Below are 15,536 nucleotides of genomic sequence, written 5' to 3' on the forward strand. Positions count from 1 at the left end.
TAGAGCGTCAGCTAGAGCCAGTCATTCCCTTGTGTTATAAGGCAAGAACTGCTATAATAGGTATAAAAAAAAATCCACAAAATTACCTTAGTTTCAAATGTTTGTAATAAGTCCTTTTCTTGAACATTTTTGTTTTAAGATTTTTGCCTAAGAGTCGCCCGAGAAAGAGGCTGGGAGAACCAAACTCCAAAAGATATCGAGCGAGCAATGTCCCAAAGATTGGGTGAAATCAAACGCCAAAAGCGCGAGTAATTCACGCAAAGTACGAATATATTCAAATAAATTGGCTATAAAATTCCAAACAAATAGAAGAGAGGCAAATGTTATGAAATAAGACTTTTTTATGGTGTGTGTGCCTTTTTATAATTAAATACATTTTTTAAGAAGAATATAGAATTTTCATTTTTACTTACTTGCGTAAGACGGAAGCGAAGAGAATGGGGGAGAGAAAAAGAACGGAAGAACGAGAGAGAGAGAGAAAGAACGGTAGAACGAGAGAGAGAAAGAACGGTAGAACGAGATAGAGAAAGAACGGTAGAACGAGAGAGAGAGAAAGAATGGTAGAACAAGAGATAGAGAGAGAAAGAACGTTAGAACGAGAGAGAGAGAGAGAGAGAGCGGGAGCGAAGGGAATGGGGGAGAGAGAAAGACTGGAAGAACGAGGGAGAGAGAAAGAACGGTAGAACGAGAGAGAGATAGTGAGAAAGAATGGTAGAACGAGAGAGAGATAGTGAGAAAGAACGGTAGAACGAGAGAGAGAAAGTGAGAAAGAACGGTAGAACGAGAGAGAGATAGTGAGAAAGAACGGTAGAATGAGAGAGAGAGAGAGAGAAATAACGTTAGAACGAGAGAGAGAGAGAGAGAAAGTGAGAAAGAGAGAGAGAGAGAGAAAGAACGTTAGAACGAGAGAGAGAGAGAGAGAGGAAGAACGGTAGAACGAGAGGGAGAAATAACGGAAGAATGAGAGAGAAAGAAAAGAAGGAGAGAGAAAAAAAGAATCTTTTTCTTTCTTAAACTCCTACAACAAAAAAATAATTTTCTTAATATTTTATGACTATTTAGCGAAGAAAGCTGGATTTTATGATTTTGGCATAAAATAGAACCTGCTGTCAAAAGAAGTAGGATATTGCCATTATTTTTTTATAGAATCTCAAATGCAACAAGGCATTAAGACGGCTTCCAGAAATCTCAATCCTTAGAATTTTGAGAAATTTTTCGGTTGATTTTTGGGACATAAAAAATTGCCGACTTTCGATAAGCCAATTTCCCCCAAAACATGACGGGAAAAATTGTTGTAACTGGTTTCAGTCGTCTTCTTTACGCTAATACAAATTTAGTTGCGATACCTCTTTCCTAATTCGACCTAGAATTTTTCTAAGGCAGCTCTATTCTTGGATATCGTTAATGCAACCTGGGCACACGGAGCAGCAGCAAGAGCCGTTGCCGTTATCTAGCGTTTAAAGCCATTAATTGTACTGTGTTGGCAATCAGTGCAAAATTCAGCTCTGACTTTATGACCAAATGTCACCGACTACAATTTTCAAAAAAAAAAAGAGTTATTTTTTATCAATTTTACAGTAACATAAGAATTTTCGATTTTGAAAAAATGTGGGGTGGCTCCCCCCCAAATAACATTCTGGCTACGTCCCTGATGGGAGCTATATCAGATTTTTGGCCTATGTGAACCATACTTGGCACGTAAGTTCGAGTCCATTGGAGAAGTCATTGTGCAAAATTTCACCAAAATCGAATAAGAAGTGCGCCCTCTAAAGGGTTAAGAAATATAATCTGTAGATCGGCTTACATGTGAGCTATATCTAAATATGGAACGATATGGCCTATTTTCAATCCCAACCGCAAATTTCCAAGCGCCTTTACTCCTTCGAAAAATAGCGTGCTTTCGACAGACAGACGGACGGACATGGCTAGATCAACTTAAATCGATTTGGATTTGTCGCTCAAAATTTTGCACAAATACTTCTTATTAGTGCAGGTCGGTTGGGGTTGTAAATGGGCTATATCGGTTCATGTGTTGATATAGCTGCCATATCAACCGATGTTGGATCTTGACTTCTTGGGCCACTAGAGGGCACAATTCTTATCCGATTTGGCTGAAATTTTGCATGAGGTGTTTTATTATGACTTCCAACAACTGTGGCAAATATGGTTTAAATCGGTCTATAACCTGATATAGCTGTCATATAAACCGATCTGGGATCTTGACTTCTTGAGCGTCTAGAAGCCGCAATTCTAATCCGATTTGGCTGAAAATTTGCACGACGTGTTTTGTTATGACTTCCAATAACTGTGCTAAGTATGGTGGAAATCGGTCCATAACCTGATACAGCTGCCATATAAACCGATCTTGAGTCTTGACTTCTCCAGCCACTAGAGGGCACAATTCTTATCCGATTTGGCTGAAATTTTGTATGACGTGTTTTGTTATGACTTCCAACAACTGTGGCAAATATGTTTTAAATAGGTTTATAACCTGATATAGCTGCCATATAAACCGATCTGTGATCTTGATTTCTTGAGCCTCCAGAGGGCGCAATTCCTATCCGATTTTGCTGAAATTTTGCACGACGTGTTTTGTTATGACTTCCAATGCCTGTGCTAAGTATGGTGGAAATCGGTCCATAACCTGATATAGCTGAAACATAAACCGATCTTGAATCTTGACTTCTTGAGCCACTAGAAGGCGCAATTCTTATCCGATTTGGCTGAAATTTTGCATGACGTGTTTTGTTATGACTTCCAACAACTGTGGCAAATATGGTTTAAATAGGTTTATAACCTGATATAGCTGCCATACAAACCGATCTGGGATCTTGACTTCTTGAGCCTCCAGAGGACGTAATTATTATCCGATTTGGTTGAAATTTTGTACAACGGCTTCTCAACATACATGTCAAATGTGGTACGAATCGGTCTATAACCTGATACAGCTCCCATATAAACCGTATTTTACTACTTAAGCCCCTAAAGGGCGCAAATGTTACTCGAATTGGCTGAAAAATTTCTCAATGACTTCTACTATGGTCTTTAATATTCAATTCAGTTATTGTACGATTCGGACCATAACTTGATGTAGCTCCAATATTATATCAATTATTTTCTTTTGTCCTTTGTTTGCCTAAGAAGAGATATCGGGAAAAGAACTCGACACATGCAATCTATGGTGGAGGGTATATAAGATTCGGCCCGGCCGAACTTAAAACCCTTTTACTTGTTTGTAATTTAATTAATTGAAACACTTATTACTGTGCAGCAGTACTGATTGATTTATTTCATCATAAAGAAGATGGTGTCGGTAGGCTAGAGGATTCGTGCAAGACTACCAAACATGAGATCATGAGTTCAATACCAAAATGATTAAAATTTGTTTTTAAGGGTAATGGTACAGAGTTACAGAGGAAAACCCAAGAGCAGCAGTAAAACGAACGAGATAAAGCAGCGCGAGGCCGACCAAAGAAAACAAAAACACCACACCCGAACAAAGCACATGCGTTGTGGCTGGATAGACGGTTTTTTGCCTTGCTTATGGATATATTCTTGTTGTTGTTATATGTTGGTTTGCAATGAGAGCATTTTAACAACAAATTTGTACTTTGGGTCGTTGAGATTCAAATTAAATTGTTGCAGGAAAATTAACAAATTTCGTAGTTGATTTTTCGACCAAAGTTGTTGTTTTTCAAAATTATTTTTATCTGTTTACGTTGTTGTAACCACACTACCTTGAAAAGGGTATAAACCTTGTAGCCAACACGAAGTTATTGCAATTTCCAGGTTTCGTTTCCGTTCAACGATGCTCGATGAGATTAAAAATAAATTGTTGCATGAAAATTAACAAATTTCGTAGTTGTTTTTTCGACCAAAGTTGTTGTTTTTCAAAATTATTTTTATCTGTGTACGTTGTTGTAACCACAGCACCTTGAAAAGGGTATAAACCTTGTAGCCAGCACGAAGTTATTCCAAGTTTCGTTTCCTTTCAACGATGCTCCTATTCTTTACCCAATATAACTTATCATTCTTTTCCTGATTTGCTAGATAAGGCATAAGTTTGTGATGTATATACAAGAAAAAATTAAAAATCTTAGGATTGAAGTACGAAACTTAAACGGTATGCTTATCTGTGTATTTTCTAATAAAAAACAAAAATAACATTTATTCACATTTCAGATCGTATTTCGAAGCAAACCCAACTTCTAAGACAAATGCAAGAGAATTCAATTAATCAAAATAATGTTATAGTTGAGCTGCTATCCGAAATTAAAGCCATTGTGAAATCCCAAATACCGCAAAAACTGGAATATTTGGATGTCTTTCCCATATCTTCGCAAGATGAACTGGAGTCGATTGAAGAAGACATTAATGAGAATACCATAGAAGCAATGGTAAGTGATGTATGATATATTCTATTGGGTGGCCCAAAAAGTAATTGCGAATTTTTTAATAAAACTTAGAATGAACTTTAATCAAATATACTTTTTTTACACTTTTTTCTAAAGCAAGCTAAAAGTAACAGCTGATAACTGACAGAAGAAAGAATGCAATTACAGAGTCACAAGCTGTGAAAAAATTTGCCAACGCCGTCTATATGAAAAATCCGCAATTACTTTTTGGGCAACCCAATATATTAATTTTAAGTTATATACATAAAGAATATATAATTTGAAATATTTCACCTTATAGGTAGCCGCCATTAATCATATTAAGGGAAAGGCAGATTTATCGAAATGTATTAGACATATAATTGATTTACCCCTACTTCTGGAATACAATGTCTATGGACTACAAGCAAAAAAACGATTGCTTAATTATCCCAAATTTATGAAAGTTTTATACCGTAAGTAGATTTGTATATTGAAAATGTTAAATTTTTATTTACCCTTTTCACTTTCCACTTTCTTTTTAGAAGCTGTTGGCACGGATTGTGGTAACAAAGCCGAATTTTACAAACACTTTAGCAAGTGCATCAGATTAGTTAAAAATGTTCACTACAAAAATGAGTCTGCTAGAAGATCGAGAAAGAAACTAGCGGATGAGTAAAATTTTAATTAACTTTTTATAATTACTTTTGTTGCTTGCTAGCGGTTAAATCCATAGGTTAAGCGTTTTTTATACCCACCACCGAAGGATGGGGGTATATTCATTTTGTCATTCCGTTTGCAACACATCGAAATATCCATTTCCGACCCTATAAAGTATATATATTCTTGATCAGCGTAAAAATCTAAGACGATCTAGCCATGTCCGTCCGTCTGTCCGTCTGTCTGTTGAAATCACGCTACAGTCTTTAAAAATAGAGATATTGAGCTGAAATTTTGCACAGATTCTTTTTTTGTCCATAAGCAGGTTAAGTTCGAAGATGGGCTATATCGGACTATATCTTGATATAGCCCCCATATAGACCGATCCGCCGATTTAGCGTCTTAGGCCCATAAAAGCCACATTTTTTATCCGATTTTGTTGAAATTTGGGACAGTGAGTTGTGTTAGGCCCTTCGACATCCTTTGTCAATTTGGCTCAGATCGGTCCAGATTTGGATATAGCTGCCATATAGACCGATCCTCCGATTTAGGGTCTAAGGCCCATAAAAGCCACATTTATTATCCGATTTCGCTGAAATTCGGGACAGTGAGTTGTCTTAGGCCCTTTGACATGTTGCTTTATTTTGGTTCAGATCGGTTCAGATTTGGATATAGCTGCCATATAGACCGATCCTCCGGTTTAGGGTCTTAGGCCCACAAAAGCCACATTTATTTTCCGATTTTGATGAAATTCGGGGCAGTGAATTGTGTAAGGCCCATAGACATCCATCGTTAATTTGGCTCAGATCGGTCCAGATTTGGATATAGCTGCCATATAGATCGATCCTCCGATTTATGGTGTAAGGCCCATAATAGCCACATTCATTATCCGATTTTGCTGAAATTTGGGACAGTGAGATGTGTTAGGCCCTTTGACATATTTCTTCAGTTTGGTCCAGATCGGTTCAAATTTGGATATAGCTGCCATATAGACCGATTTCTTGATTTATGGTTTTGGGCCCATAAAATGCTCATTTATTGCCCAATGTCCCCGAAATTTGGAACAGTGAGTTAAGTTAAGCCCCTTGACATACTTCTGCAATATCGCACAGATCGGTCCAGATTTGGATATAGCTGCCATGTAGACCGATAGCTAGGTTTTAGGTTTTGGGGCCATAAAAGACGCATTTATTGTCCGATGTCGCTGAAATTTCAGACAGTGAGTTTGGTTAGGCTCTTCGACGTCCTTCTTCAATTTTGCCCAGATCGGTCCAGATTTGAATATAGCTGCTATAGACCGATCTCTGGATTTAAGGTTTAGGGCCCATAAAAGAGGCATTTATTGTCCGATTTCGCCGAAATTTGGGACAGTGCTTAGTGTTAGGCTCTTCGACACGTTTATGCAACTTGGCCCAAATCGGTCCAGATTTGGATGAAGCTGCCATGTAGACCGATATCTTGATTTAAAGTCTTGGCCCCATAAAAGGCGCATTTATAATCCGATTTCACTGAAATTTGACACAGTGACTTATGTTCGGCTTTTCGATATCCGTGTCGTATATAGTTCAGATCGGGATGAGGTATATGAGTATAAGGTATGAAATTTTCACCGAATTTTGATGAAAGGTGGTTTACATATATACCCGAGGTGGTGGGTATCCAAAGTTCGGCCCGGCCTAACTTAACGCCTTTTTACTTGTTTATATTCCAATGTGGTTATCAGAACAGTTTTATTTTTGGTAATATGATAATCTAATGCTGTAAAATAAAGGAAACAAAATTGTTTTGAATTTTTCTTTGAGTTCGCACAGAAAAAAATCTGTTTTAATCATAAGGTACAAATTTTCTTCCAATCTCGTAAGCATGTCTAGTATGCCCCGCCATAGGGCCAACTAACGGTAAACGTGCAACAGCCATACACCACCTTTCTACCACATTTGAACCTTGAACCTATAACTAGTACCAGCAAATCTGCTTGATTCTGCTGCAATCCCATGGCAGCCGGTTGTACGTACCGGATTGACCAGATGGAACCGTCATCGGCAAGGGCTGCCGCCTCAGTGTACGTGTTCGTATTTTTTCGTCATGTCAGAGGCACATCCCGGAGTGCCTTCTCCGCACGCTTCTGGTCCGTGCCCCGAACCCTGGTTCTAATCGATTTGCCAGAACCGCCTCCATCATCGGTCAGTGTCGGTGAGATGTAACCGGTGCGGGGAGTGGACACAGTGACTCCTACATGGAATGCATGGGGATAGCAGTCAGGTCCGGTACTGCCGAGATAGAGCTATACAACGTATACATACCGCCGGTTGGCAGCTGTGTCCCGATTAATGGCCAAGCTTACAACCCCGACATAAGTGGGTTACTATCTGGCCATAATCGTCAGTTCTAGGGGACTTTAATGCGCATCACACTTCATGGCATTCTCCCCTAGGTAACGACCAGCGTGGCATAACTCTAGCAGAGCAGATTGAAAGCTCCACGTTTTGCACGGTGAATGAGGATGCCCCCACCAGGATTACGAGGAGGTGCAGCAGCTCGCCAGATAGTTCCATTCCATCCCCTGATCTCCTGAGTGACGTATCCTGGCAAGCCGTCATCTCTTTGGGGTCAGACCACCTCGCCGTATTTTTCATCATCGACCGACCACCCGACTTCATAACCTCCAAGCGCCGGACGTTTATCAATCAGAAGAAGGCCGATTGGGTTCTCTTCAGAGGGTATACCAATCGCCGGTTCTGTGAACTGCCACCCCCCTCGGATGTGCTAGTGGCCGAGAGGAAATTCCGAGACATCATTAACGCAGCAGCCACTCGCTTTATACCAGCCGGTCGAATACCCCAAATGCGGCGCAGGCAGTGGTACTCGCAGACGAGCGTGATGGGATTCGCGGTATGGACCCCACTAACACCAGAATCAGCGAGCTGAATCTGGAAATAAAAAGGGTAATAAACGAAGATAAGCGGAATTTGTTACTGGAACACTTGAAGCAATGTAACTTAGGCGCACCGGTTTAGGCCAACTGTGGTCTACTGTTAAGTCACTCTCGAACCCCGGTAGACGGGATGACAGGACCTCATTCACTTTTGTCGAAATAACCGTGACTGATCCAAAGAGATGCGCTAGGTTGTTCAACCGTCAATTTATTCTGCATTTCGTGAGTGACAGGGCAAGGAGGAGAGGCATACGCCGTATTCTTGGTCTCCGAGTCGATGGACAGCCATCGAAGTTACGAATGTCATCTGTGTCGCCAAATCATCCAAGGCGTTGGGCCCCGACGGAATCTCTACATTGATTTTGAAGAATCTGGTTTTTACCAGGAGTTGAGTACCTTACTACTGTTCTCAACCTGTCTTTGAAAACTCTTATAGTTCCCGACGTCTGGAAAATGGGCAGAGTGATCCCGCTACTGACGCCTAGAAAGAACCAGAGTTTGGGGGAGTCGTACAGACCGATCTCCCTTCTCTTACCAGTGGCAAAGACGCTTGAGGCATTACTCCTCCCGAGCCTCGTAGTGAATTGACTGCATAGCACAACAGTTTTGCATGCCAGCTTCATTCAGCCTAAGCCATGCGAAAGGATGGTCCTCGTGCCCTGGACCTATCGAAGGCATTCGACATGGTGAGCCATGCCAAATTATTTGAGGACATCGCCAACACGTCCCTCCACCCAGGCCTGAAACACTGGGTCGCGAATTATCTGTGTGGTCGCCAGTCATTAGTGGAATTTAGGGATTAGAAGTCGAAGCACCGTAGAGTGAAACACCACTCTCATGCAAGCAAGTAAGCCTTCTCGTTGCCTGTCACATCCAACGACTCACAAGAGAAGTTACGACTCAAGAAAATATCACGATTTAGAGATAACTCATAATTTTTTTGTAGAATTTTTATCAAAAATAATCTTCATAGAAAAATTTCCAAAAAAATATATCTCGTCAAAAACCTCAAACAAAATTTCATCAAAGTTTAATTTTTCTCAATCTTTTTCCCTTCGAGAACTATTTTTAACCAAATTTTTTAATATTCCAGATACTACTGCAAATGCTAGCAAATCTCGAAGCTCATTGGCCCATTCTTATAAATATCCACCCGATCAAATTGTCTCAGCAATATCTACAGGCAATGAAAACTTTACTACTAAAGAGGTCAGTATTTTTGAACAATCAGAGATCCACAATAATTATTTTAAAATGTTTCCTCCTTTTATAGGAATTACAAGAATTTTTGGAAAATAATTTCCAACTCATTATGAGAAGTTTTAGGGCGAAACGGAAATTATCAAATATAGAAAGAGTTAAAATAAGTAAAGGTATAATCCAGTATTTGCTGACAAACCCTGAGCGACTGTAAGTATAAATAATTTTTTCAATAGATTGAAGTTGGATTTCTCATGCCCATTTTAGATACTTTTTAGTCTCGCGTGGGGTAACAATCTTGTCGCGATGCGGGGGCTTAAGGGTTGCATCGAGGATCGGCGCATTTATCTGGGAAATCATATTGTCCTAAGGCCCCTTGGTTTCCTAGGTGAATGCAATGACTTCGGATGCAATCTGAACTAAAAGTTATCCCAGATATAGGAACATGGGTGAAAAAATTACAAAGAGTAACGGTTCAGGTGGTCAACGGTCCAGTACAGGGAATCCACTCGAACCAGCAGGTTCGGCAGGGAAGCAATATCTACAGGTCCCAATCTCATGTTACACACAACAGAAACTGAACTTTACGTTCGACTGAACTACACTGGTCCGACAAGACAACATTGACTTGTCCTCCTGCGAGGATTCCTGCGATGGCCTCTCGGTAGTTGGAGCAATCCAGCTTTATGAAATGGATAAAGAGGGCGTTCAGTTGGTCTCTTCAGACCCGACAGCAGCTGGAAACCCAATTCCTAGTGTAGAGGCGGGTACCTTGTAAGGGGACAAGCGGAAAATGCGGAAGAGGGCCGAGCATAAACAGGAAGAAGGCTAAAAAACGCTTGTAATGGTATCAGAGAAAGATGGAGGATCTTTAGCCATACACCCTGAAGATCCGTGACAAATGTTTGATGAGCAGAGATAGGTTCCACGTCAGGAAGTACGAGTCAATGATGAAGCCTACTGTTGTGGAACGTATGTTTCCCTATGTCACATCGTACGATACCGGAACAGACACTAGCGCTAACGCTAGAACGAGTACTGGTACATACCCTATAGACAAAATCGAGAACTCAAATGGAAGCACCGCGCGCGTAGCAACAGGCCCGGAAAAGGGCATAATTGTTATGCCAAGGCCTATCATTGATCCTGCCGCCAGACCCAGGAAGGCTGGTTAGAAGAGTGTTCTCCCGGCAAGGGTATTTCACTCAAAAGATAGGCCCAATCCAGGGAATAAGCGGCAGGGATCTGGCGATGCGCAAGCGCCTGATAACAAGCGGGCCAAGAAATTGACCAGTTTGTAATCAGAGCCTGAACTTCAAATGGCTATCCTGGACCGGAGCAATGCTGAAGGCCGACTATACAAGAAGATCCTCCGATATCTATCGAAAGCTGTTGGAAAAGATTACAATGAAGCCTTCGCGGCTTTCAATGGCACTTCGGACATGTCCGCTTCCGACATAGAAAGGAAAAGTTTCTCACCTATTTCCAGAAGTTTTTCTAAGGGTCCTTTAGTTTGACCAAATGACTTTTTTGCTCTGACCACCAAAAGCTACTTGATTTCGGCGATCGAACGAGAATCGATGTGCTTAGTGTGATATGGGCATCGTACAGATCTGCTGTAATCTGGCGATGCAGCTTGGTGGCAGGTTATATACAACGTGGTGGATTATGTACCAGGCTAGTCGTCCTATTCCGACTATAGGAGTACCCATTTTATACTTAGTTGATCTTCTGGATTTAAGTTACAAGGAGCACCGGGGGAGCAAGTTTTCATGAGTTACTTGGAATCAGGGCTTCTGGACGTGCGCAGCATCATTCAGGCGGAGGTCTTCGCAATTCAGCTCACAGCAACTGTGAGCCTAGGGGCGATCAGCTAGACCATGAAAAGGATATGGACTATGAGAAATGGGTGGAGAACTAACTTCAGAAAACTGAGCTAGTGCTCTTCACTAGGAGATATCAGATACCGAATTTAAGACTCCCGCCTTTGGACTGGACCATTCTGCACTTATCATTGAAAGCGACATACTTAAGCCTAGCTCTCGATTCGTACAGCCACTTGGGGTCATTCTACCACTTGGGCGCATTCTATGCAAGCAGTATGATAGTCGGTGCTGGATGTACACAGCCACTGTGGGACCAGTGCCGAATTATGGGGGTGAACGGCTGCAGATAAGGAGACTCGAATCAGGGAGTTCGAAAAGGTGCAAAGACAGACTTGTGTGGGGAACATAAGAACATTGAGATCCACACTGCAGGCGGGTTAGAAAGCGATGATTGACATCCAACCTGTTGAGATATAGATTTGAAGCTGTGCCGCCAAGTTCGCGTTAGGGCGGAGGTTTTGTGGCATGCTGAAAGAGGGCGGGAACGGGTATTGTGTGTTTTATAGAAGTGGAGGTTCTCAGATTTTCTGGAACCGAGACAGATGAGGGATCAAGTCTTTGGGATTTTATTTTCCGGAAGAGGATTGGTCTTCCCTGATGACTGAAAGATGGAGCCAGGGGCTAGACTATGGGTCTAGTTCGATACAGTCGATATCGTTATGTCGCTGAGACCGCGTTCGAGATTCAGGATTTGTTCAGAGTATGGCACTGCGTGGCGGAATGTTTAAAGTGTCTCAATGAATTTCAGCCTCATGACAAAGCGCTGACTTTAGTTTTCATACAGTTTGGTGCATATTCTAGAAAATGAAAATGCGGACGAATGTGCCAGTAAAAGCTGTCGCCGGCCTTAAATTTGCGCTACTTGTCGAACTACTGAGAATAGTTGTTGTAGTTACAATTGCTGGGGAGATAACGATACTCTTCAAGCTTTAATAAATGACCAAGCACGTTCCGGTTCATAGAAACGATCGCCGCCGGAACGTGATGGCCATTGGCTATTTAAAAGCACCAATAACTCGCCTTGTCATATGGAGCATCATGGTCACTCATTGCCTGCCCCACTAATTTTGTGTACTGAAAATGAGCGGGTTGCCTTCACTCTTATGTCAAAACCAGATGATTTCATAAAAAAACAGATGTTCGAGTGAGTCAAGTCACTCACTTGAGTGACTTGGGACAGACAGTTAGTATATAAGCAAGCGCCGGTGCCGCCGGCCTCTCACTCGCAATCGCTGATTGTCTGCTGCCACGATTACAGTTACTCCCTATGGAAAATTCCACTATCCGCAACCTATGGATACGCTCGGTAGCTCTCAGCTGAGCTTGCCATGAGCACGATGAACACCACACAGAACGAAGCTCATAGTTCTAGCCTGTGTGGTGCTCATAGTTATCCCTGAAATGAAAGGATTGACGACTTGCTTGTGCATGTCTGGGTCTACAGAGGCACAGGCTTTATATATTGGGTGAAGCGGTTAAACAACGATATGGGTGATTTTGAAGACGTATTTGTAGGAGGTCTTTTTAGATACTTGAACAAAACGGGATGGTTTCGTCAGAGGACGCAATGAAATTCTACACGAGCGGTAATGAGTGAGTAGATGCTTGGGACCATTGGTTGGTACACAACGAGTAGACAATTTAGTGTGCCTGGACTAGTGATCCTCCGAGGATTTACATTCATGTGTGCATGTCGAATAGGATTTGGATTTCTACTCTGTTCTTACAATTCCTCTCTCCCAATTTTGCTTACCTTCTCACCGACAGCTCTATTGCGACAACAAAGACAGAAATCTGCAGACACTGGCAATCATACACCGACTAATTTTTTACCAAATTTTCTTTTTTAGTTTAAATACCAAAGAATTAGAACATATTAGTACACTTATTTCGGAGGTATTTGTTGGAGAACTTCCGTCAACGTATTATCGGCGGTATACCCAAGGTCGACATGCCAGTGGAAAATTACACGATGCTTATAATAATTATCGAACGTTTTTAGCCAAGTCGGGTATTATTCAAAGACGAACTAAATCAAGGTTTGCAGCGAGTTCCGAAAGTGAAGCCGATATAGACCAAGGTAAGAAAATTCCAAACTAAAACAACGATTCGGTTGATATGTTGATAGGGTTGCTTGATTTAAGATCGAAACTATAGTTATCGGTCTGAGAACTTGGGTAATTGAATTATTTTTGAAGAAGCTCCCTCTACTGAAGTACACATCAGCCAAATTTTTCAATAACCCTACCAATAGGAATAACCTTTTATTTGGGACAATTAATCTCCCATGGTGAATAGTTCATTTGTATGTAGCTAAAAAAATCTTATTTGCCTTTCAGTTTCCCAAGATGCTAACATCACCGAGTTGACTAAATTTATGGAAGGAGCTGGACAATTAATGGATAATGAAGTTGTAAATCCCCAAGATATATTGGAATCTTGGCGACACACATTTTCACGACGGCGACAAGAATTAAAAGCCGCAAAAACACCGGAACTCTACCTGAAAAAGTATCCAGTACTTTTACAACCAAAGGGACATCAGTTGGTAAATATTATGCAATATTCATGGCTAAAATATAGATTCATAACATATATCATTGAAATCCACGATTCACTAATAGAAGGTTGATTCACTTGCAAAAATTAAAAGTGGAAAAGCCCCATGAACATTTGAAATGTGAAAATGTGCCGTAAACGTCAGGATTCACTAATAGAAGGTTAGGTCACTTGCAGAAACATAAAGTGTATACGCCCCATGAACATAATTACGATTGCCAAAATCTGCTTATTGTGTTTGACAAAGTGCTGCAATTGCACATCCACTAATTATTTTTTCTTGAAGCCGTATTTTATAAGCATGGGATATAAAAGTAAAAAATTTAACCTTCACAATAGGCAAATTTTGGCTATCTTAATGATGTTCATGGGGCCTATCCACTTTATGTTTTTGTAAATGACCTTACCTTCTATCAGCGAATCCTGACGTTTTCATGCAATTTTCAATCGGCATATTTTGACATGCTCAATGTTCATTGGGCTTTTCCACTTTGTGTTTGTGGCAAGTAACGTAGCCTTATTTTAATGAACCTTGTAAAATTTTGTGTTGTGTAATTTGACATTTCATTTTTTTTTAATTTTTCAGTACTTACTGGATGCTGAAATGCTTATAAGGAAACCACTTTCATTTGAAGTGCCATCAGCATTTGTGTCAAGCATAAGTGGCCTCGTTAAGACCAAACATGATTCCGTAGTGGCCATTTTGAAATTAATAGAAGATGAAGAATGCAGTAGGCTATATACATATTATAAAAACAAGATCGACATTTATATCCATGTTTGTATTTTCAGAAATGAAAAGAACAGTGATAGCTTTTATGTTGCTGCCCTATATGTTTCCACCACCCATAGTTACCTCGGAAAATGCTTTGGTGAAAATGACTAAAGCAGAATGTATGGAGTCATTTATAAATCACTATCCGGTATGTGTAATAAGAAGACCTTGCTAATTTTTTCTGAATTTTAAACAAAAAATGTATATTTTCACTATATTGTTTCTCCAGGATATCGAAACGGCTGAAGCTGCTGTTACCAAACTTTTAGCAAAACAAACTGAACTGAAGCCTTTTATGGTTTTCATTGGATCTCCCATAAAGATCTCCTGGCTTGTTATGGGTTCCACGAAGTATTGCTTCGAGGACCTAAATTCCTGCATCAAACACGCCATGGCCGCTTATCTCGCTCTAAATATCACTTATCCTTTTGCTTCGCAGAAACCCTGGTTTTTGTTGCAGAAATACATTTTTAAAGTTTCACTGCCCTCGGACCATATGTTGGATAACAAAGTCAAAACAGTTGCCAATGATTTAAATTTAATTGCAAGATAGTTGGGGTGGAGCATGTTTAGCTAAGTTTTTTGAGCAATAATATAATGATATTTAATTAAGAATAAAAGAAATTTATTTAAAATAAATTTATTTATTTTATTTGTATTCTCTTGGACAGTTGTAGAGAAAATGGCTTATAGAGAAATTGTCCCCGGAGTAAACACAGCTGATAGGGTCAGAACCAGAACCCGGTATGTATTCATAACATCTACCACCGTGTTTGCATGTATGTTGTCTAGAACCGCTTGGTATGCCACTTGATCTGCAGGTTCTCTCTTCGAGCGCTGAACGTCTCGCTCTAGATCATGTAGATCCACATTGAGGCTTCTGGACGGTGGATACCTATCTACAAGAAGATGATTTGGATGGTCCATGCGATAACATGATCGCACAATCGTCCGCTACTTCGATCTCAATGACGTCGGAATGAGGTGGAACTCTCTGCTTCACTCTACGGTGATTCGACTTCTTATCTCTAAATTCCAAACGACTGAGGATCACGTGTTTCGTTATGACTTCCAACAACTGTGCTAAGTATGGTTCAAATCGGTCCGTCAGCTATGTCAGGCTGCCATAAAAACCAATCTTGAATCTT

At 40.6% G+C, this 15,536-nt stretch overlaps 1 protein-coding gene across 1 annotated transcript in view; it reads left to right on the forward strand.

Moving 5' to 3' along the window:
• Positions 1–15,027, forward strand: part of LOC106085972 (uncharacterized) — a 41,720-nt gene extending 26,693 nt beyond the window's left edge. The window contains exons 3-9 of the mRNA XM_059365155.1: positions 9,062–9,177; positions 9,242–9,378; positions 12,905–13,134; positions 13,394–13,602; positions 14,200–14,344; positions 14,406–14,536; positions 14,618–15,027. Coding sequence (XP_059221138.1) covers positions 9,062–9,177; positions 9,242–9,378; positions 12,905–13,134; positions 13,394–13,602; positions 14,200–14,344; positions 14,406–14,536; positions 14,618–14,941 — 1,292 coding nt within the window. The 3' untranslated portion in view covers positions 14,942–15,027. The remainder of the gene's footprint in view (positions 1–9,061; positions 9,178–9,241; positions 9,379–12,904; positions 13,135–13,393; positions 13,603–14,199; positions 14,345–14,405; positions 14,537–14,617) is intronic.
• The last annotated feature ends 509 nt before the right edge of the window (positions 15,028–15,536 follow it).

This window comes from Stomoxys calcitrans, chromosome 3 (assembly GCF_963082655.1).
Source record: "Stomoxys calcitrans chromosome 3, idStoCalc2.1, whole genome shotgun sequence".
Classification (NCBI taxonomy): Eukaryota; Metazoa; Arthropoda; class Insecta; order Diptera; family Muscidae; genus Stomoxys; species Stomoxys calcitrans.